The sequence below is a fragment of the Lytechinus variegatus genome, chromosome 7 (assembly GCF_018143015.1).
Source record: "Lytechinus variegatus isolate NC3 chromosome 7, Lvar_3.0, whole genome shotgun sequence".
NCBI classification, from domain to species: domain Eukaryota; kingdom Metazoa; phylum Echinodermata; class Echinoidea; order Temnopleuroida; family Toxopneustidae; genus Lytechinus; species Lytechinus variegatus.
Window position 1 is genome coordinate 34,177,147 of NC_054746.1, and position 21,899 is coordinate 34,199,045.

The window sequence follows — 21,899 nt, forward strand, 5'->3', positions numbered from 1 at the left end:
ACATACATATTTACGTACTTATATACTGTACTTGGTAGATAGTCCATGTATCTTCCCCCCCCCCCCTCTCTCTCTCTCTCTCTCTCTCACTCTTTCACACTTTTCATATAAATTTTTACTGTTTTTAGTTGTAATGCAACTAGCTCATCATCAATGAAACACTAACAATTCTTTTTTATTCATGTTATTTATTTACAAAATACAATAAGTTAAAATTTAAAGTTCATGTAGTATGATACAACATTACAAAATGGTGATCAAAGCAATACATACATTATCAAATTAGATTTGATTGAAATAATTTGAAAAATGGCCATGATCATGATGAGTGTATAAGGCAATAAAAATAAATCATCAATTTTAAATTGGTGCATGTGTAAATTTTCATGTACAAAATATAAATTTGCATCACAAGATTAACACACAGTGATACATGACAGTGTATACTCCATATCAACAGTTTTTTACAAATAAAAATTACATTTCTGCCAGATCATAAAAATACTTTGTATTTCATGAGTTAAGGACACTTAAGTCATATTGAAGACTTGTATGACAATCATACAGAATTTCTTGATAAAGCTAAACTTTATCAAGAGCCACATACGGATTACAAGTTGAATTATTCAAGATCCTAAATCAAATATTCTTAAAATTTATTTGTGACATAAAAAAAATGATTATAAATGTATAGGCCTTAAGGCTTCAAATCTCTGTTATTGATATCCAATGATGAAGACAGGTTGAAAGTCTACTCTCTAAATTTCATGGATTAAAAATAAATCCAGATGTCGGGTGTAGATGAGTTTTGAACAATGACAAGCTGCCACTTAGATCCAGGTGAGGCATTTTTATTTTTAAATTGAGACATGCCTCAACAAAATAATTGATTTAAGAATACCTCTGTTATAATTTCCAAGATCTGATTTTTTTTTACTAAATCCAATCATGGATATATTGTCTTTAGAACATTAATTTGTCATAATGCAAAAAATAACAACAAATATGCATTCATACACCTGTAGAACAGAAAGCAATATATATATAAACATAATAAGGCTCTATGGAGATGGTCAAGATGAATATGTGAAAAATAAAAAAATATATGCATCTTAACAAAATTCAGAAAGGTATCTATTTGCACTACCCATAATGAATGAAGGAGGGAAAGAGAGAGAGTAAGAGAAAGAGTAAGATATAAACATATTTTTTTTTTTAGTGAATAAATAAAATCACAACATAATGTATAGAATCACTAGATATATATCTGAGGGGTTAATATCTGTGCATTGTATGATCTCTTTACGACACAATTACTCAAAATGGATAATCATCTATAATTTAGGTTAAACATACAAGGATATTGTTAACCTGAATACAGATTCTGGTCCAGAATCAGCAATGATTTGGGATTTTATATACTTTATTATGATATTCAAATATGAATTCTAACTAAGAAATGCTAGATAGGTCATATTTTGTCAATCAAATGCAGATGTAAGGGCACTTTGTAAACAAAAAAAGCATGCTGATTGGTGGGATTGCTAGTGCATAGTATTGCTTGGGTTAATATAACTCTTATCTCAAAATCACTTATTTACTGTGAAGAAACAGATGACCTACTGAACACAAGATATATCCTGTCTAAGGTCTCTCTCTATCTTACAAAATGAAGATACAACATCATCCCAAAGAAACCACTCTCGTTATTTCCGGTGTTATGGCATCAATGCTTTGTAACTTTGTTGGATATTTCAATTTTGAGCTACATAATTTGTCATTTCAGGAGCAATACACCTCTCTGAAGGTTACTTCATTCAGCAACACATACATTCTAGATATGGATGTGATGGCTTTCCATAGTTTTTAAATAAATAATTTCAAATTCTTTATGCAGCTCATCATGATAAAGTTCCTTGCTCTTGATCCTCTTTGGGTTTCATCTCAATCTCCTTTCCATATTCTTCCACTTTACCTTCTTCCTCCTTCACCTCTTCTTTCACTTCACTCTCTGCTGACATGTCCTCTGATGTTTGTTCTGTAGCACTCAGAGACTTCATCTCTGCTTCGGACCTCTCCTCTGGTTTTTCCTCTTTCTCCATCCCATCTTTGTTATCATTTTCATCTTCACCCTTCTCACCCTCTTCCGTGGGTGCATTCTCAGGAGTCTCTTTCTCTGCAGATGCCTCTCCTTGGGACTCCTCATCCTTCTCCATTTTCTTCTCTTCCTTCTCTTCATCCATCTTGGCTTGATCTTCCTTTTCAGTAGTTGATTTCTCCTCCACCTTCTTCTTGGTCGGTGGTTGTGCTTTTGAGGTTTCTTTTGAGGGTTTGGCTGGTTTGGGTGGAGTCGCCTTTCGTGGGGGTGTTGTGGTTTTCCTGCTGATGGCCGATGCCCCTACTCCAGTCTTGGTTCCAGGAGCTTGTCTGGACTTTCCAGAATTTCCAGGAGAGTTGGTAGTCTAAAGAAAAAGAGGGAATAATTTGTTTATCATGATTATGATTTCAAAAAGAGATGGAACTAGACAGCTTCAATATTAAGCTCACAAGCTTAATTTCTTGTAATAATCTGATACAGAAAATCATCATTTTAAATGAAATAAGAAGCTTTCAAATACCAATCATGTAGTAACCTTCACAATAATTATTATGGAATGGTATTTAAGGAGTATGGACAATAGGATTACAATATGATATTTTCATGAAAGAAGATTAATGAGTATTTTTTCACATCCCCCTGTCTATTTGCAGGAAAGTAAAAAGTTTGATTCACCACAGGTTTAGAAAAAAATACTCCTCTAATAGACTAATTCATTACCTGTTTAGACTTTGCACCTGCTGATCTATTTGGAGAACCTGGAGTGCCCTTTCTGGTGTCATTGCTCTTTATGGTACTCTTCACTAGGGGGTTACTGGCAGGTACCTTGGCACCGGTGTTAGGTGTAGGGCGTTTCAAGGGCCTCTGCTGGGAAGGTTTAGGAGGTCCACCAGTCTGCTTTTCAGCTTCTTGTGAGTCAGATCCTCCTGGCTCCTCTTCTTTAGTCTAGAAATGAATTTAATTTTCAAATAGGTTTGGATTAACTTTTATCACATTTCTGCATTAAATAGAATAAGAATAAAGTAATTGCCAGGGTTGCTTCTTGAGCTTCTTGTGAGTCAGACCCTCCTGGTTCCTCTTCTTTAGTCTAGAAATGAATTAAATTTACAAATAGCTTTGGATTAACTTTTATAATCACATTTCTGCATTAAATAGAATAAGAATAAAGCATTGCTGGGGTTGCAACAGTTTTTATCAATAATTTTGAAAAAAAAAAAATTAATGAAATCTAGTAAAGATTTTTTTTTTTCTTGAAAAAAATGAGGCCACGTACTGCATCAGGTCAAAAGTGTTTATAAGAACACCAGTCAGTGTTCTGAGAGACCCACACTCTTAGGTGTTAAAATATACCATGGAGTTTGGACATATATGTGTCACAAATCACATCTCATACTGGTAGAGAGAATAGAGCTTACTTGGTCCTGTTTTTGAAATGCTCCATGGACCTGGACCATCTGGACCAGGGCCATCTTGAAGGAGGCTTTGCACTTCTGTTCAATCGCTTCCATCAAGGTCTGCTGATATAGTTTTTTGTAACTCCGTCTGATGTATGGAAGGTCCAGCTGCACAATGAAAAGAAATTAAAAAAAATCAGTATCCTTTTCTCTAACTATGCGCTGCCATTAAAATCATAGATTGCCTTCATCTGGGTCTGTTTATAAAGCATTCTTTAAATCCAGGTCCACTTGATGTATTGAAAATCAAGCTATAAAATAGCACAAGGGAATTAATCAACACATGGGGAAAATATTCCATCTGGGGTACTATATTCTGTACAATTATATAATCAAAGGGCAAAATTTTGACCCCAAGATGAGTCAACATGGAAGTCATAAAAAAAAGATAAAATGAGAGTGAGAGGAAGAGGCATGCTCTTCTCTTTTCTACAGGCTGGTGCTTTTTTGTCTCGTTTTCAGTTTGGTCAATGGAAATAATCACACTCTTGTAGTTCATGATAGATTGCAATTTAGGGTAATTTCGATTGCTGTTACATGTAATATAATGAAATGACAATATAGCAAATCATATATGATGCAAGCCTACCTCTGATCGGGTGATGATGATTCTAATGAGTGTCATGTCATCTGCTTCTCCAGTCAGTGATGCATGGATACGTTCAGCAAGGAATTGAGTATTGCTATTCATACATTTCACTGTAACAAAAAAGGTCATATGATATATATATCTTATTTAAAATATTCATACATTACATAAACATAGCATGTGTCATCTTCTTTGGCAAATTTATTTGAACAATGCTCATACCTGAATAAATGTACGGTATCCAATACATCTTTGTACAAGATGGGCCTGGTGTATAATTCTTCTTAAGTCAAGGATGAGCCAAGCATTTTAGCATATGGAAAGTGATCTATCCTTAATCTTTTCACTACCACACATGTATCTTTCAACTTTTCAATAATTTCTAAATAAGCCTAATCAATTCTACATAAATATGTTAATACTGCTAACGGGAACTAATGACACATGATTCGCAGAGGATAAATGATTAGCTAAAAAGTATGGGAATGATTTTATATAAAGCTAGCTAAACCCAAATCATTTGTGAATAGGTTCTCAGAAACTTACCTAGACAGAGCATTGCATCTCTAAAATCCCCAAAGAGTGACTTTTCTAATTCTTTTACCAGATTTGAGTTGGTTAGCTGTAGATTTAAACACAAAAATAATGGGTATATGTTAGATCATATACATTTTCTTCATAAAAGCAACAACCTGTCTCCCTCAAAACTGAGCGGATTAATCACAAGTTTGTAAGGGTTAATGTGCCCATTAAAAGTAGAATATGATATACTCTTTTGGCAAATCATATATGTTTGATAATATAGATATGCTAAAACATTTATTTAGAAGACCACGCTATTATAACTCTTGAGGAAACAGTGTGTTGCCTATTACTTCTTAGTCAAGCACAGTCATTTTAAAAAATAAATATATAAATCAATTAACTTAATCATCACATCAACAAACACACATAATCATTCATGATTATGACAATGCCTCACAGATACACATATTTAGTGGTCATTTGAGTTTGAAATATGTAAGAATAGTTCTGAAAAGAGGTTCTATAGAATCAAACATTAAAGGATTTTTTTTTAAGTCTGACATTGAAAAGGTAAGTGGCAGAGGTGAGTATCCGAGGAAGACTATAAATGAGTGAGCAGGATACACTGAATACAATGAAGCGGACTGAGAGAAAAAGAGCAATAAATACTTGCTATGACAAAACATGACAACTGCCATATAAACAGAAAATGAGTTCCCAATGTCTTTACATGTACCTATTTCTTCTTCAAGCAAATTTCACAGAAAATACCCACCATGCTGTGAAACATATGACTGGTTAATCACTATGCTAATATGTAAATGACACAGTTTGCCCTTTTACAGGAAATTATACTTTAATACTTACTAACTCATTAAAAAAATATCCAAGTTAAAAAGGTAAATACAGCCATCCCATAATACTACATACCTACATATCTAACAAACTGATTAATTCCATTAACTTTCATTTTATGGGAGGTTCTGAAGAAACACACTTCGATGTACCAATAAATTCATTGAATACAAGAGCTGGTATTCTGAAAATGACTTTGTGTTATTTTAATTATTGTAGTGATCAGAAATGAGGTAAACTATTTACTTAACATTGTGTACTTTTAACTTGCATGCTGGTCTGTGGGTGCAATTTTTGTCTCTTCAACCGATCAAAGTATGCCTACAAAATCTGTTAATTTCACAAAATTTACAACAATAACGATAAGATAAAAGACAATCTGATTTTCCCAATAAAAAACCAAGCTCTGTAAACTCCATTAGGAAGAATCATTATTAAATCAGTGCAAGGACCATTCACTTACTTTATTATACTGCAAGAGAACCTCCCTGAAATGAAGCAGACTGGATGATTGGAGAAGTTCAGACATCTTCTCACTCCTGGGTGTCCATCTTTCATCTCCCGCATCCCGGAGTGCCTCAGCGTCTCGTAAAGCAGTCTCATCATCCACATCAACATTCTCTACTCTAACACCCTATGGGAGGATGGTTAAAATGAATACTATTAAGGCATTCAAGTGCATAAACATGTAATGAAATTACACCAAGAAGATTTAGGAAAAACATGTTCTAATATATAAATCAGGGCTGTATTTACAGCTGTAGTTTCAAGACAATGAAATTATTATCTAAATTTTTTAAGAATTGATTAACTATCTGAATTCATTAATATTTTCATATTCATATGTACATAAAAAATATCTACCAACCAATGATATTTTCCATTTACTTTGATGTATGTTTCATGAAGTCATATTTACCATGTCTTTTCATGACTTTTCGGTAAATAAAATTTCTCATTTATTTAACTCTGATTCTTATAGATCATTTTATAGATCATGATGAACTGGTATTACAATAGTCCTGTCAGTATCTCTTTTCATTTTTGTTCAATTATTTCTTGAGTACAAAATTAATTTTTGGTTTTACTTACCTTTGAAAGAGCCAAAAATAAGTTCTTGAGTTTGCCTTTTATTTCTGCAGTAATGTCATCTTCTAAGGTGACACCATACAACTTGTTGTACGCTTCTCTAATTAAACCAATAGCCTGCAAAAATAGAAAACCATCATATCACTATCATATACTAGTAAATTATCATAATTACCATTAATTCTCAAACATTGTCAAAATGTTGAACATGGAAAACTGCCACTATAACATTGTAAGAAATGTAGGTGTTGTAGCACCACCTTTAGTGTCAACCAGGTGAGGTGAAATGGTACCTGGCAGGATATTTCCTTGAAGGCACTGAGCACCAGTGACGGTAGCTCACACTAAAGCTGTGGTAATAAGAGCAGCACTTTGTGTCCTCAGGCCAAAAGTGCTTGATAAATTTAGCTATCATCATTATACAATGATTGTAATATCAACTCTTGTTGGCAACATGTTGAAATCTTAAAATGTGTTGTTAAAGAGTAGGTTCAATTGTAACTATTAAGAATGTAGTTTCGGATTATCATTACATAATCATGATTTGGTGGCAGCGGTGGGATTAAAATCTACTGAAATGACTGATGCCTAAAACAACCTTCACTAAAATAGTCTAGATCACTCCCACCATTGCAACCATCATTATTTTCATCCTCACAGACATTATGGATGTCATAATCATGACAATTGTTGATATCATCATCAGCAGCAGCATCATTACTATCACCAATGCAAACTCACCACCACCACCAACACCGCCATCATCCTTGTAAATACCATCATTACCAAAGACAACATCATCACCATCATCATCATAATTATCATCTTCATCATCATCATTGTCAATACCATCGTTATCAGCATCATCATAATCATCATTTTCATCCTCACCACCACCACCATCATCATCATCATCTACTTACAGAATTACTTCTTGTGCAGAGTACCTCAATAATAGGTTCGACTAATGAATCATCACCCTGTTGAATAAAAGAAACAGGAGGTAATTTCGAATTTGATGTCATCGAACAAATGTTTTGACCTAAATCTTGAGAGTTCCTATCATAGGACACACTTTCTAATATTTTAATAGAAATTGTATATCAAGTAAAATGAATTATTTTCATATGAAAATTTCATATATAAAGATAAACACAATTTTTCTTAGTAAAACTTGCATGTAAAGTCTGCTCAAGGGATCAAGACATGTATATAACGATTTTTGTGAGAATGGTCTTTATGAAGACGCTCCTATAAGACATGTTTTAATAATAATCAAGAGAAATAAACTGGTCTTTATAGACATGTACTGGTAGTCCTTTTATACAATAGGTCGTTAAAGCAGATGTGAATGTATTCTGCTTTCTTGAAAATCATCTTTCAATGAGAAAAAGATCACTTTTGATTCAATGTACCTTGAGAGCTCTTCGTATCGTCATGGCATCCAATTCTTCTCTGGTCGTTAGGAGGGCTTCAACGATATCATCATACTCTGCATTCAGGTTATTCTTCAACTCTTCCTCCAAGGTCTGCAAACATAAAAAAACAACACTTATTTTAAAGATGGTGAACAGCCTCAAGCATTTTAAATTTAGAAGCATTTGATAAGTACTGCATACATACTTCTCAATTTCACAATACTTTCCACTTGCATATGCAGGGATATAGAATAACATATTCCAGAATAACCTAAAAAATTTCAAAACATTTATTCTTCAGAAACTATCCAGGGGAGGGGGCACAAACCCTCTTTTTATGACTTTTTTTCTTTCCATATTTCGCTTGTCAATTTTTTAAGGGAAAGTGTTCCCTATGAAAAAAGGATAAAATTTATATTTCATTGTTTTTATTTTTATCATTGTTTTTTAATGAGTACCACCTTCTGGTATATTATAGAACCACCCCTACCCACAACCAGCATTATTACCTTTATAATCACTTTCACTACCACTATATCATCATCACCATGACAATCACCACAATCTCTATACCACATCCACCTTCATTACCAACATCATCACTTTCACCATCATCATTCATACTACAGTCATGGAGATTAGAATAAAGAGAAGGGAAATAGAGCTGTGTGAACACGTACAAACTCCACTTACCAGACCGTAATTTTCTTCAAACTTCTTCATGGTGTCTTGTCGCTGTTGATATTGACGTTTGGCTAATGTCTGAACCAAGATCTGTTCCGGATTACCTGCAGAATATAGACATATGGATATTGTCATATCTATCAATTATAATTGCAGAAATAGACTGAAGCACACTCCCATCACCCTTGCAGAATCGTAAGGCTTCATTTAAACTCTTCAAATTTCTTCTTAACTCTAAGATATCAAAACAAATTTACAGAGATTTAATATGTTGTTTTTAAAACAATTACAAAAGTGAAAAGAACAAGCAATTAATACGTTCCTTCAAAATCACACTCCCAAGAAAGACAGTCAGTTCTTGAATTCTTAAGTCTGGAGTTACCAAAGTTTATTACTTAAATACTACACAGTAAGCCAGCAATCTATTCATTAATGATAACATGATTATTATTATCATCGATTCCATATTTTGTCAGTATATCTGTTTGATATTCTTACCCATTCCCTTTGTTGCTTTGAAGAGTTTTGCAGCTTCCTCCTTCTGATTGTATGTTGCAATCCTAACCACCGAGTCTTTCTACAAAAATAAAAGGATCAAGAATCACTGGTAATAAAATGTAAAGTACACATATTAAATTGTATGAGGCCGATAAATGACAAACAACCTTCCCAATCAGGCTTATACATCATATTTCCCTTGGAACTCTTAGAACAAACAGACAAGTTGCATTTATAAGTTTGAGAACTATAGCAACTAAATGTAAATGGATTCAATTCCCTCTGTGAGTGGTACTCACGGGAGGAATAAATATATGGTTAAGGGCAACAAAAGGCTATTCACTTTCAATATCAACATGCTATTCTTAATTTTCTTTATCTATTGAACACAATGGTAATTTACTCTCTGCTCCATTAGGTTTATTCAGTATATCTATAATAATAATTTTGTTCAGACTTGCACACAAAAAGTAATTACATTAAAGGTAAATGCTAGTTTTGGTAATGATATCAAAATGAGTTCGTACAGAATCCAATGAAATGACCACTAAAGTGTCTGTTTGTATAAATAAAACGCATGTGCCAAAGGATTCTGGAAGAAATTGTGTAATTGCTGAGAAATCAGCAAATAAGCACGGGATTCGGGTAGGGCGTCGGGCCCGACGCCCTGAGCAATAATTATACATTGTCCCACGTGCGCTTATCTGTGTTGGGGATTTTTGGTGTGAACATTTTTCAGCGTAGATTTCAAGATTTCACAAAGTCCAGTCAATGTAACTGTACCAGATCTAGATCCTCGATGATATACTTGCAATTAAGCCTTGTTTTACAGACTTTCTCATGAAATCAGTGTTAACTGCAACTACTGGAATTTCTCTTTAATATATCATAAATTGTTGTTCAGAAGCTGTTCATTACACCTATTTTAAAAAGCTCAGCAAATTGATTATTGTTAATTCAATGGTGACATGTGTTTGTGGAATTAAAAAATAAACATGGAACCTAAATTGTATTAACATCTTAAAAGCAATATCTCACCTTTTTCTTCTCCTCAGCCTTTTTCCTCTCTGGTCCAATCAAAGGAAGTTTTGTGGATCTTCTCTTGAGTTGCTGTCTTGTCGATAATCTCTTTGAAACACCCTACACATGAAAAATATGTATTTCATTCATTTATTATTATTCATTTTATATCTATTTCATTTCATTTATTTTAATTTCTCAGTAAATAAAAATGTAGTTTACATTAAACAATATTTATCATAGGGAAATATACAAACATTACAGAGAAAATGGTGAGCCAGCAGAGGCAATTGCAATTTCAAAGTCAAGGGGAAAAGTACCATAATAAATTAAACAAATTCAGTATAGAGGGAGGAGGGGCGCATTAATGTGAAGTAAATTAATTAATTCATCCATAAACATTCGTTCAATTATCTCTGAATCCTTATATTTAGCAATTTTTTTTTCTCCATCATTTACCATATAATCATATGGATTATCACACGTTCTGATATTAACAACATAAATTTAAAGAAATAAACAAAAACGACAATTACAAATGGATTCTTGTATCACATTTACAATGACAATACAGTAAGCCATATAAGAAAGTTTGGATAGAGTGACCCATTAAAAACTATTGCAAATATGATACATTCATTGTAGAGTATTTCTTAACATAAGCTGCTAAAATCTTCTGGATTGTCTATTGTTTCCAAGAATGCAGCACATATTGATTAAACCTTGGTATTGATTCAACTGTCATTCAAATCTCGTGACTTACCACTTTGGCTGATGTTAATTCTCTGACTTCTCCTTCTACTGGCTCCTCTATCGTCTCTTCAATGTCACCATCAACAAAAGTTTTCTGAAACATAGAAATAAATAAACAATATCATGTTCCAACTAAAAAGTGAGCTTTTAAATATTGATACTTTAATTACTTATTGATACTTTAATTACTTATTGATACTTTAATTACTTATTGATACTTTAATTACTTACTAACTAACAAGTATTTACAGATATCACATCTGCACTATTAATGAATGAATGGATGGATGGATAGATGAATGAATCTTTATTTTGTTTTGTCAACAACAGTAAATCATCATATTACAGGTAAAAATCTAAGACCAAAATGTAAATAATCACAGAATAATATTTACTACTACATCATTATGGTACATTGCAACATGGATTAGAAAAGAAAGAAAAGAATACTCTTTTTTACCCAGGGGAACCACTGTTGAAAGCTGACCTTCTACTGGCTTTGAAAAAAATTGTTTTATTATAGTCCTTCATGCCTTGATAATTAAATTATAATTAAGCTCACCTCTTTGTTGGCATGCCTGTCCTTAGCATAGAAGACAAATTTATCAGGTTCATCAACACCTCTGAGGTCCACCTCATAGTTCTTCGTGGCCTGCGCCTTCTGAGCTAGGAAGTAGTTATGCATGAGGTAGTCGTCCTCCTGAAAGTGATAGGGGTGGATGAGAAGGACATGCCATGGAGATTTAACAAATGTATATTAATCCAATTCACATCTGGGAAAGACTTATGTAACAATTTGAGAGATGTGATTAGGTCTTGAACCTTGAACACCTGCATCAATTTGTGACTTCCCCATATACAACTCAAATTACAGGCGCATGTCACTACATGTACATCCAACTTGAAGATCAGACTGGAGAATTGTACATTTCTGAAATTTTCCAAATCAATTAAGACTTTCACTAATCAAACTTTAAACTTGATAAAACAAGGAAATCATTTCTTTAGTATATTTTTTTTCATGGTACTAGTTTACAGGGATGTGGCAAGGAAACTATTAGCAATCAATTGTAAATATCAATTACAAATTTCCCAATTCATAGATCGCTTTCAATTCCTTAATAATTTTTTTTTCTGTTGCAAGAAGAAAACAAGTCATTAATAGCAAATTTTCAAATAATTGCAAGACTTATGACAGGTGTTGGGATATTAATTTATTTGCAATTGACAGCCAGTTAATGATATTCAGAGTTAAAATGAAATCCATGCCATTTTTACCAAACTCTGCAAATAGTGACTTTGTTACCTATATAAGCTAAATATGACCCCCCCCCAAAAAAAAAAAAAAATGACACTGGTTCATGGGATCATTTGCTACTTTAATACCTCTAGGCAAAAAAAAAGGGAAGTATGGAAATTATTGAGTTGCGACTTAAATCTCAACTGTGAAACTCATTGCTCGAAATATAAAGGTTGGAAGCACAACCTACTATATCATCAAAACTGTGACTGAATAATCTCATGGTTTAATAAACACTGTTAATGTCACATATATGCACAGAAAACCATTTCCCATTTATGAACATTAGAATTTCATTATAACTTCAATTGAATAAAAAAGTGCAGGCCTACTGTCCACAATAGAACAGCACAAACAGACAAACAATTGCATTACTATTGCTCATTTTACAACTGACTAGTTAACAAAAGTATTGGTGATTGTGGTCTAATTCAAAGCATGTTATTTATAGTATTTGTTGGAAATGAAATATATTCTGAGTTCTGGAAACCTAATATTAAAACTCACCATCTTGTCAAAATTAACTTGAGGTTTCACATTATTAAGACGTTTAAGTAATAAAGCATTTTCTCGATCTATTCTCTCCTGTTCTCTGTTCTTATATGGAGCATGTAACCTGTAAACAAAAAAGAAAACATACTAAAATAAGTAATCAATGCTAATATCTATAACTTATGTAACTGTCCTAAAATTGTAGCAAATCATTTCTATATTCTTCATATAATATTGATAATCATTTCTTTTTCTCAACATATATCAATTCGTTCATAGTCATTTTGTCATAAAATTTAATTTTAAAGAACATGAATATTTTGCTTAAAATATATAAATCAAGCACTAGTCTTAAGTCACAAAAATGTACAAAATGTAACAAGGAGCATCTTTATTAATACAAAAATATAGAATATGCTGCTTCAAATGAAAACTTCATACTTTTTTATCAACTTCAATTATCATTATCATTATCAATCTTTAATATGAAAAACTCACGTTTTGGGTTGGGCTTCATATTCAAAATTCCAGTTATCAATTTGGCCACCAGATCTGATGATGTTTGTCAGCTTTGCTAATAAGATGCGATTCTCATGATCAATCTGGGCTTGCTTCTCTTCTTCAGCCTGAAAATAAATGAAAATAAAAATAAAATGAATGCTCACCTTTAGGAAAGAGAAAGTGAAGAAGAACTTTCTACATGTTTTACCATTTGATTCATTGCAACAAATCCCTATTACAATAATTATAACCTGTAGAATTAATGTCCATGCTACAGTATGAAGGAAAAAGGATGAATATTGGATAATAAATGCAAGATGAATGCTTTCTATGGAAAAATCAAAAGTAATCTAATCAAATTCACAACATACCAGTACTGAAATCTCAGAACCTACCAATACCTGTAACTTAACTGAGCAAATACATGCATTACACAGGTGTCACCAAGAAAGCCAGGTGAAATGCTATGTTTCTTTAAAATTGAGGTTTAATTAACATTCATAGCATATAATTGTTTCAAGGAAATCACTATGAAAGCAAAGTGGTAATCACATGTAAGTCTTGAACCTTGAAAATAATCTGTTTCAGCAGCTCCAAAGCAGCGCTACATGCATCCATAGTGAACTCCACCAAAATAATAAATTTACAATGTTGCATTATTGAAGATTCAGCCTTTTTTCAATGTGATTTTTCTGATCTCAACTATTTATAAAAGAAAGAAACCAATACCTGCAACTTCTTCATGTTAACCTGTAGATGGGGGTAGACCTTGGGAGAGGTGGCATCGATCTTGGTCCTCATGCCATTTTTCTGGGGAAAAAAAATAAAAAATAAGGTACATCAATATTGTCATTAAATTCTGTGAAAACAATCCGAAGGTCAAAATGTCTAGATGCATCAATAACATGTACATGTAGTGGAAGAAAAGTGAACTCAAGTAAATAGAATGCATAAGCATGTATCCATAAACAATTGAAACTTTGGTGATTAAAATGTGTTTTACAATTCTCTAGACAGTCACCTTTGTTATGTTGTATATCCAACTGATTACCCTTCCGATCTTAAACAAAATTATTATCAGAACTAATACAAACAGATCACACATCCTTTTTTAATTACACTTCATATCCTAATACTGTACCAAACAAAACTCTGATAACAGAAATAAACAAAGAAGAAATAAAGTAAACATTAAACGACAGACACATTTCCTGTTCATTTTATGTCATTTCTTATTGATCTCTAATAATGAATACATGTACACTGTACTATTTAAATGTACTATTAATTGGTCAACTGAACAGTATCTATTTATTCCTTTTAAAAGTCGAATCACTGAAGTATATACTTTTCCTTTAGAACATACAGTAGGCCTTGTACCACACCTTAAGTGGATATTAATCATGTAATTACAAACGACTCACCATATTTCTTGATGTTAATTTATTTCCCTTAACATTAAAATTCTTCAATAAAAATGTGTAACCACGCTTCAGACTTTGATGTTTCCTTCTTGTCATTATTTTGATAGAATTATTCATAAGTTTCAAAGTGAAATCAACTAGTCACTGTTGCTAGGCAACCTGAGAGCCTCATATGCAGTTGCTCAGAAACAACAGAAAGTGGTTTGAGTGTAAGCGATGTTATACCGTATATGCACCTGTATTATATTAGGTTACAGGAAAACACTTTTTCAATTCACACAAAATGGTTCTTTTTATTATATTCAGACTTATTTGAATGTACAAAAGATTGAATAATAAGTGTATTAATTCCATTGAAGTATTTGAGCTACTATCAAGACTATAGCCCGCCCAGAACTACTGAAGATATTTATATCTCAATAAATAGAGTAAAATTCACTAAGCAAAATTCTGAAAATTTGATCAAAATGTTGGGATGTGACATCATCAGCCCACCAAATGGATATTCATGATGATGTGCATATAACTGATTTCACAAAATACTGATAAACTTTAAAATTAAATAACTTTGTTATTTGTTATCTGATTTTGATGAAATTTTCAGCATTTTTGCTCAGTGAATTTTACTTTATTTATTTAGAGATAAATATTTTTAGCCTGGACTATCCCTTTAAGATGACCTCTTAATTTACCCTGCTATAGCTGTTCATTCCCTGTCAGATATAGAATTATGGTTATGTTTTGATATTTTAGATTTGGCTTTAAAAGCAAATTTACAGATTTTCTATCTACATGTATGCAATTGTACATGAGATGTCATGGAATCAGAGATTTAAGTCTCATAGAGGTAATTGGAAAATTATTCCTTCCAATATCAATTCTTTGGATTTAATCGGAATCAACAGATTCATCTGGTTTTGGAGGGTGCTTTGCAACTTTTTTTTTTGCAATGCCATTAGGCTCCTACCCCTGCCACATTTCCATTCACCCTTAAAAAATCCAATGTGTTCAGCTGACTTTTCTTTATCTGTTCAAGACACATAATTTTCAGCCTGTGGAGTACCCCTTTATACATTCCTATCACCCTATCTGCAACCCCCACACACATCCAGTGGCGCCACTGAGAGAAATATCAAATGAGGATTATTTCTTGTGTTTAATCTTATTTCACTCTTCAAATGTACTGTCTACATGTACTATGTTTCAGAGAATTATAGTCTACATAAATTGCAAGTGATGTGATTAAAAATCCTTACTTACCAGCATGAACAAGAAAATATTGTACCACAATACAGGAATTACAAAGTAAATTGCACATGCTCAGCCTTTTGTTATGAGTGATTTATTACTATTTGATTTACTCAAATTGGATTAAGAAGGTGTTTTATCAAATCAAAGCTCTTTTCACACCCACATTAACTTACAATGCAGGGTACAAAAATGTCATCTTCACAAATCTGTAGCTTACAGATGACCATACATATATATTTGTACACATATTTCATTATGAAAGCACTCAGCATCCTCAAGTGGCCTTCCCTACTCCCCCACCACAAAGTACAATATCTTTTTTTTTAACCCACAGAGTGTATTGTTCATGAACCTTTGAATATTTTCTTTCTTTTGAAAATTACTTGGTGTGTTAAACTTTCTTTTCAACATTTAATCATACATGTCATTTCAAAACAAATTTCACAAAAATGACTGTCTGATACTAAAAACAAATTTTACACAAACGACCGTCTGATACTAAAAATCCACTCCATTGTTCATGTTTCCAAGCAACGATAGCTGCAGCAAAACTATTCCATCCACCTCATTTTTTCAAAGTCAAGTATAATCATTTCTACAGGACAAAGTGCACACAAGAAGCTTGTTGCAAAGATGAAGTTGTCAGTTTATCAATCATATAATGCCATATGGTAGTATTTATTTTGTGCTCACTAGAGGCATCACATGAAATAAGTTAAACATCTAATGATCTCCTTTTTTCTGCTCTACATGTATGTAAAGAATCTCTCTTTCTAATCAGAGTAAGTTACATACAACACTTTTAATATGAAATAGCAAGTTTAATCACTACATGTAAGTCTCACCATGATTTATATCATTTGAATGAATAAAATGAACCCTGGTAAACCTTTCAATAATTCATATTAAAAGGTAAATTATAAATAAAGCTAATTATGACATCAACAGCTCTTTTAAGAAAGGGGAAAACTAATGATCTTTTACAATAAAGTACTAAAAAAAATGAAAACATTCCAAGACAAAAACCCAGAAGTAAATGGCTTTCTTAAATTTTAATTTCAAAATTTGATACTTTTGGTGTTATTTCTTCGGATTCCTCGATACTCTTGATGCAACTATGTACTTCAGATTATATCTTTGTTTGGAGGGGGGGGGGCATTTACCAATTTATGGAACCAGTGTTACAGAAAGTCAGATACACTGTGGCCTACATGTACTTCTACCTGTACACATACATGAAGCTAATACACAAATATAAAGAGTTAGCATATATAGTTCTGGGTTTCACTCAGCAGATATACATACTATGTATACCTCCCACTAATGTTGTATTGATTTTAGCATTGATTTTTAATATATTATCTGATTCAGTGTCGATGAAATTGAAAACAGCTGCATTAATATGTGTATTAGGTAGAGGACTGCCATAAAGTCATTGCTTATTCATTTCCAGATTGATTATATCTGATAGTGACTGATTATGAGCCTGATGACTTCTGAATTCTGTGATTCCCGTTGACTTTGCACAGGGACCACCCAGTTCCAGAAGGCAAAGGGTTACATGATATTAACTCCAAACTGATCATTATCAATATCAGTTATACTAGATCTCAAAAATATATAGTGCATAATAGCTGCTCATAAGGAACAGATAAAAAAACTAGGCCACATTTAGTAGGAATGAACTCTTTGGAGACTCTGAGACAAGAAGCATGAAACGGTTTTATTTTTCTCATCACCAGTTTAAAGGAGAATGAAATCTTTGAAACAAGAAAACAGAAAAATCAAAGAATAAGAACAAAGAAAGTTTGAGAAAAATTGGTCAAATAGTGAGAAAGTTATGAGCATTTGAATATTGCAATCACTAATGCTACGGAGATCCTCTCATTGGCAATGCGACAAGGATGTGTGATGTCACATGTGAACAACTTTCCCTTTGATGGACTACAAAATACCCTCAAAATGTCTCTTTTTGCTTTTTCTTATGGTGATACAAACTCTTTATCCATGATGTATTCTTTAAAACTCTGTATTACATGCCCTCCTATAGAAAGAACACATGATGTACTGATAGATGTGATAAAAAAGGCAATTTAAGTGAAATATATATACTAAAGTAATGGGGAGAGTTGTTCACAAGTGACATCATACATCTTTGTCGCATTGCCAATTTGAGGATCTCCATAACATTAGTGATCGCAATATTCAAATGCTCATAACGTTCTCATTATTTGTCCAATTTTTCTCGAATTTTCGTTACTGTTTCTTTGATTTTTCTGTTTTCACACAACCTACCTTTAATTTGGTGTGTGGGTAAAGGAATGAGAAAAATAACTGATGCCTAGCCTTAAATGAACTAGGCAAATTTTTATGATATTAATAACATAATATTGTCAGCAACAATATACAATGCATTCCCCAAAATACATCCACTCCATTGCATATTTGCAATGCATTAAAAAGTATTTTATGTCCGTTTGGTATTGGGTTGCAGCAGGTGAAAATGTATTGTGAAATTATTTGATGTCCATTTATTTGATGTTCATCATTTGATGTCCATCACTAACAATACTCTACAAGAGGGATAGACTCTAATGGAAGAGGAATATATATTAAGCACCATCACTACATTTGCAATTTTGTAATTTCTCTTATCCAAGAATATGGGGACAAGTACTTGTATATTTGAAAGTTTACCCCTCCCCTGTATGACATGGATCCCTGGGCTGTACTGTACATGCAGGCCTATACATGTATGCTACTGACTTAATATGCTTTATAAATAAGATTTTTTTTTTCTTAAGCTTTGAAATTTGACCCACAAACAAGTCAGAGGTGTACATGAACACTGAATTTTCCACTGTACCTTTAGTCCTTTACAAATTGCTTCCTTTATAGTGCCCAATGTAATCCTTGATGATCAACACAATAATTAGCTGACCAACTGAGCCCTGTTATGAGATTGGGCTAGGATCTATGTAAATTGTGTGTTACACTAAAATTGTATCATGATTGGTTAAACTGTGGATCAGCAATACGCAGCTCTGACAAAGTCTTCTGGTGAATTAATAGAATTATGAATATGAAAATTCTCAAGTCGTCAGGGAAAGTGATAAACTAGCAAATGAATAATAAGGGAACCATGGTGATGTCACATACTCTTTCCCATCAAAATAGGTGAATGCATACTGTACATATGTACAGTATAGTGAATTCCAGTCGAGATCCTGTACTAGTAGAGCCTGATATTTCTGGCAAATGTAAGCATGTGCATAATATCCACCAACAAACATTCATTTTTTAATTTAGATTTTGGCTGTTTTTTTTAATAAAATTTGAATCAGTCACTAATCATATTTGGGTTGATATTTCTCTAAAATAGATAAAGTCCCTAAAGTTTGAGGTAGGCCTCCATTTGTTTAAAGATAATTAAGTACAAAAAAAACACCTTTCGATTTGCCACACCTTAACAATGCCACAATACATCTACACTTAATCCTGCTGCACTCTCAGAAGGCAAATTATACTGGGGAAAAAGATTGATAAACAGAAATATCCTACAGTATATAAGCAGAATTTTGCCGATCATAATTAAAAAATATATAACTTTCATGTAATTCGACTCCATTAATGCAGTAACAAAGTCAGTCTTAAATGTTTTAAAGCAATACCCAAACTAGACCATATTTTTATGTTGTAGCATCATTCTTTTGTTTCATTTCCATCTCTTGCTGATTTGGAGGGTGAAGTACATGTATCTGAATAATGTACCACTCATTTGTTACTTAAACAAGGCGATAATGTATTGTACCAACAAAGCAACAGATGTATAAAATAAATAGATGTAGGATTGGAAATCTATTTTCTCAATAAATCATATTTCCGTTTTGTAGTCAACTTACCTTTGCTACATGCATCTGATATGTCCTCTGATTCCATTTCTTCTGTAGGACATTGTTGGCCGCACGAAAACTGCTTCCAGCGCCAGCTGACATCTTGATATCAAATCAGTCTCTGGCAGCAATTAAATTTACTTTGTCAATGGAAAACAGCAACCTTATGAAACGTTGTTATACTTATGTTCGATCAAGAATCAACATGAATTAAAATTAATTTGTTAACATGCATTAACACACATACAATTTCTGATTCCATACTGATATACGATCGAGTGCAATGATCTGGTCCTCATAACGAAAACATTTTAATCCTCTGCTCTGGGTCTTTTTTTTTTTAAATTAGGCTTACAATAATTGAAAGCGCTTGGTTTCCAAAAGTAAACTGATTTAGACAAAATGAATTCCCAAAGTGTGTTCCAAGGTTATTCAATATTCAACACTATACATGAGGCTGGATGAGAGTGAAATTCTGTCGTTCACGTTCGATGCATTGACTTCACGGCAGGTGTAACTGCATGTTGAAAACTTCAAAGAAACAGGGTATCGTCCCACTGCTGCCACTGGTAGTAGTGGAAGTATTCCAGCTTATTATCCGCCTTCGATTTTCAAAAACATTGACGTAAAAAATCATCCATCTGAAGAAGTCTCCTGTCTAACACTTCACATTTAATCAATATGTCTTTATTATCTTGGATCAACTTTTTCAGAAGAGACGGCGAATCAATTCTCTTTACGCCCTATCAATGTATATTGTCCCTTCGGCAATTTCAGCAGAAAGTTTCTATACACTTTGACGTTGTATACAAGCCGTATTCGTGGTCGCGTTGATGCGCGCTTGTTCGCTCCGCATGTGTGTCGGAGTGCACCCCTGCACTTGTATACAGTGCGCTATGGTTACCAAAGCTGTGTAAACAATTCCCATTGAAGTCTGTGCTAAGAGTTCGAGGGGTGCAAAAAGGAAGGAGGAAACGTTTTCGCCGTATCGTGTTTCGGATTTTTTTTTTTTGGTTGACTTCTTCTACCCCCGGCTAATCCTTTACTTCGCAATATCGCCTCAGTCACTGCATTCTGGGATTCAGATTCATGTTTTCAAAACCAAGTCAGTTCCCTTTTTAACAAAAAATGACCCCAAAAATAATGATACAAGAGAAATACATGCCATTCTTAATGTACATTCAACTTTATAATAAAGGGGCTCAAAGACTATTTTTAGACTCCTAATATTGTAAATATATAAACAAAGGCTTTATAATATAGGACGTAACAGGGATAAAAGGAGACTAGAGTTCTCAAGTCTCTTTTACGAGATCCAAGTTATCTGATAAAGTGACAATCACGGGGTGTTACTGTATTTTTATTTATTCATTGACAGAAACAATTTACTTCGGCAAGTTTGAGAGGAAAATAATATTCTATAGTTCTGCGGATTCATTTTCATATAGGCAATCACTTAGATAATAATGTTCCGTTCACTTTAAACAATGTTGATCTCTTGATGTCCACATTCCTCTAATCTCACTTGTACTTTCTGTCATCCTTTTGTCAATCTTCTTTTAGATAATTATTTTGTCATTCTGTTCTATCTGCAAGGTCAATCAACCTTCATTCCCCATTTACAATATAATCACATTCTCTGTTATTATGAGTTCCTCTGTCCTTTATTTTCGTATTTTAAAATACCACTCAAAGCTATTTTCTGCATCTGAAATCAACGCTAGAAAGTTTTCCAACGATAGGCCCATTATGATCATCAAATATTCTATTGGTAAGTTATATAAATAATATATCGAATGCAAATGAGTTCTTAAAACGTTTAGCTGGCTCCCTTCATTTGTTTGTTTAGTTATTTATCTATTTGTCTCTATACTACAAGACATGTTTATTTGATCTGAACAGCTCATATTTTCTTTCACCATTTGCAGGGGAATGGAGCGATGTACAATTACTTCATTTTACGAAAAAGTGGGGGAATATGTGTACCATCTCAATGCATCAAAACATGAATTAATAGTTGATGAATATTAATATGCCTAACTTTAAAACAAGTTT

The 21,899-nt window shown here is 32.9% G+C and overlaps 1 protein-coding gene across 1 annotated transcript; it reads right to left on the reverse strand.

Annotated features, from left to right (window-relative positions):
- Nucleotides 1–153: 153 nt before the first annotated feature.
- On the reverse strand, nt 154–20,684 carry LOC121419090. The gene is made up of 18 exons (XM_041613393.1): nt 19,854–20,684; nt 14,006–14,086; nt 13,274–13,401; nt 12,791–12,899; nt 11,546–11,683; nt 10,994–11,077; nt 10,249–10,350; nt 9,211–9,289; nt 8,722–8,816; nt 8,026–8,139; nt 7,534–7,590; nt 6,614–6,727; nt 5,985–6,155; nt 4,688–4,763; nt 4,142–4,251; nt 3,514–3,660; nt 2,819–3,043; nt 154–2,462 (listed from the first exon to the last, which is right to left on the reverse strand). Exons 1-18 carry the CDS (start codon nt 19,944–19,946, stop codon nt 1,902–1,904), a joined length of 2,484 nt encoding a protein of 827 aa, XP_041469327.1. The 5' UTR covers nt 19,947–20,684; the 3' UTR covers nt 154–1,901.
- Nucleotides 20,685–21,899: the final 1,215 nt, after the last annotated feature.